Source organism: Belonocnema kinseyi, chromosome 3 (assembly GCF_010883055.1).
Source record: "Belonocnema kinseyi isolate 2016_QV_RU_SX_M_011 chromosome 3, B_treatae_v1, whole genome shotgun sequence".
NCBI classification, from domain to species: Eukaryota; Metazoa; Arthropoda; class Insecta; order Hymenoptera; family Cynipidae; genus Belonocnema; species Belonocnema kinseyi.
Window position 1 is genome coordinate 5,784,051 of NC_046659.1, and position 3,162 is coordinate 5,787,212.

General features: G+C 39.0%; 1 protein-coding gene across 1 annotated transcript in view; it reads left to right on the plus strand.

Annotated features, from left to right (window-relative positions):
* Window positions 1–2,358: 2,358 nt before the first annotated feature.
* LOC117168709 (E3 ubiquitin-protein ligase KCMF1-like) overlaps window positions 2,359–3,162 on the plus strand; it is a 185,766-nt gene continuing 184,962 nt past the window's right edge. The window contains exon 1 of the mRNA XM_033354413.1: window positions 2,359–2,441. Coding sequence (XP_033210304.1) covers window positions 2,417–2,441 — 25 coding nt within the window. The 5' untranslated portion in view covers window positions 2,359–2,416. The remainder of the gene's footprint in view (window positions 2,442–3,162) is intronic.

Below are 3,162 nucleotides of genomic sequence, written 5' to 3' on the forward strand. Positions count from 1 at the left end.
ATTAGAATGACAGCTGAAAAACGATCCTCATCTCAAAATACTACAGACGCATAAAATTTTCAGTTTAAATTTTTTTTAGTTTTTGTGGAAAAAAACCGGGGAAACTGCAGCCAATTTACCACACGAAGAAGTAACCAGATAACAATTGGTGCGCAGGATGCGCGTACTGTGGAATCATGTGTGCGGATTAATCCGCTCGACGTGCGTTCCGATCAGCACTCAGATGCGTGATCCATGGAGGCGCATATGCGACGCAAGCCATGCGAGGCACGCGCGTGGGTGCATGAAGCAAACACTCAGTGAGTGTGGGCTGCCTATCTTAAAATTATTTATTTATATTAAAGGAGGTAAATGAAATAGTTGAATTAAATAAATGTATCGGAATTTATTAACAAATTAGCGCGCATATAGCGGGGATGATGGAAAAAAGCCCACAATCGCGATCGACTGTCCTCAAATTTCCATGTCTTCTCAGATGATAGCGCTACGTGCGGAAACTCTAGGAACTACGAGAACATGTGATGTAAATTTTGTACCAGTATAAATATAACCAATTAATGCCGTTGTGCAATTGCAAACTGTTTGTGTTTAGAGGGGAAAAATTGTTGTGCAAAGAGTCAGTGCTAAAAACCTATATAATAAGTGATACAATAATGTAGCATTGTTATTGTAAGGTCTGTGATTTGGGTAGTAAGGCACAGAAAGAAAGAGGTATTAGACGCAAAATCCTCAATATCTATACTTGCGTTCTATTATTTTTATATGCATCCTCTTGGTTTAATGGCATTATTCATATAATTGTATAAATTACACAAGCATTATTACTGCGTTCGTGACACCAACTGACACTTGACATAACCAAACTAAACCTATAAACACACTCGATACTCCATAGCAGACGACAATTTATAATTTTATATTTTCACTGAAGGGAAGCATTAATCTTGGAAGGCATAAAACTCCGACGACAGGCGATTGCGAACTAGCCGGCTAACCCAGTGCCTTTTGTAACATTGGAATACGTCGGTGGGTATCGGTTCTAGTTATGTGAGAATCACGAAGTACTACAAGGAGGCCGCGCGCCATGTGTTTCGACTGGCGCCAGTTCGCGATCGCCTGTCTTCGGAGTTTTATGTTATCCCAGATTAGAGCTTCCCTTCAGTGAAAATATAAAATTAGAAATTGTCGTCTGCTATGGATAGTTTCGAGTGTGTTTATAGCTAAGTTTGGTTATGTCACGTGTCAGTTGATGTCACGAACGCAGCGATAATGCTTGTATAATTTATACAATTATATGAATAATGCGGTTAAAACAAGAGGAGGAATATAAAAACAATAGAACGCAGGTATAGATTTTGAGGTTTTCGCGTCTAATACCTCTCTCTTTCTGTGCCCTACTACCCGAATCACAGCACTTACAAAAACAACGCGATATTATTGTATAACTTATTATATAGGTTTTTAGCACTGACACTTTGCACAAAAATTTTTTCCACTAAACACAAACAGTTCGCAACTGCACAACGGCATTAATAGGTTATATTTATACCGGTTCAAAATTTACATCACATGTTCTCGTAGTTCCTAGAGTTATCGCACGTAGCGCTATCATCTGGGAAGACAGGAAAATTTGAGGACTGTTGATCGCGATTGTGGGCTTTTTATCACCATCCCCGCTATTGGCGTGCCATTTTGTTAATAATTCCGATACATTTATACAATTCAACCTTTTTATTTACCTCCTTTAATATAAATAAATAATTTTAGGATAGTCAACCCACGCGCACCGAGTGTTTGCTTCATGCGCGCACGCACGTGCATCGCATATGCGCCTCTATGGATGGCGCATCTGAGTGCTGATAGGAACGCACGTCGAGCGGATTAATCCACAAAAAACATGCCTCCACGGTGCGCGCATCCTGCGTACCAATTGTTATCTGGGTTGTAGTTCGTCGTGATTCTCACAACACTAGAACCGGCACCCACCGACGCGTTGCAATTTTGCAAAAGGCACTGGGCTAGCCGGCTAATTCCGCACAGTCCCATGTGCGCACAAAATGGCGGCGTAAAACGAAAATGAAAGAGACGGGCAGATCTATTTATCTCTTTCACTCTCATGATTACAAAGAATATAGATTCTCTATCTCTTTCACATCTGTGATATTCTGCTTTGTAATTCTGTTGCGCTACAGCTACAGGACGGCACCCTTATTAAAAAGGCAATTTATAGTTTTTATAAGCATTACATAATAAATTTGGTTCATTTATAAATTAAACATTTTGTGCCCCCACTAGGTACTCATGTTGCGCGCATGTACGCGCCGCAAAATGTCGTCACAGTGTAATTGTAAACATGCTCGCATTGTGCCACACCTTGTGCACGCACGGCAGTTACAATCACAAAATCTGGGCGAACATGGTGAAGGTGCAATATCGAAATGGTAAGTACAATACTAAAAGACCTATACAAAAGAATTTAGCATAAAAGAACGAGTTCAATCACGGAAACTATATTCCTGTACATATTATCCTTACTTACCTTTCTTAAGTTTCGTACGACTTAAAAAAAATATATGACCATATTTGCACTTGCTCAGAAATTTATGACTTTGAACTAATAATTATTTTTTGCATGTACCAATAATTTCATAATTAATATTTTATACTTATTGATTTGAGGTTATATAATTATGATTGTCACGTGGGCAGCTATATTTGTACCGCGTGTGCGGATCTGGTAACAAGACACACGTATTCCTATGGATATTGGGGCGCTGAATTCAAATTCGGTATCAAAAATCACCCATCACGTCATGGTTGAGTCACAACCTCAAAAAATGACGAAAAATCATGCACTGAGGCAAATAAATTTCAAAATAACGCAAGTGATGCAAATTTTCACTTCAAAAATATGTCGACAGTTGTGAAGGATCAACCCTTGTTGACCGTTGTGTTTGTGGTACCGTTTCATTCAGCTTCGGCTTAACCTACATAGAGGTTTAATCTATCCTAACCTAACAAAACCTGTCCTAACCTAACCTAGCCGAATGAAATTCAACAAAACGTGTAGCTATGTAAGCGTACGGTTCTCAGTCTTAAATGTGTGCTATATTTAATAGGTTAACTCGATCTTAACCTACAAATGAATCTAACTTAACAGAA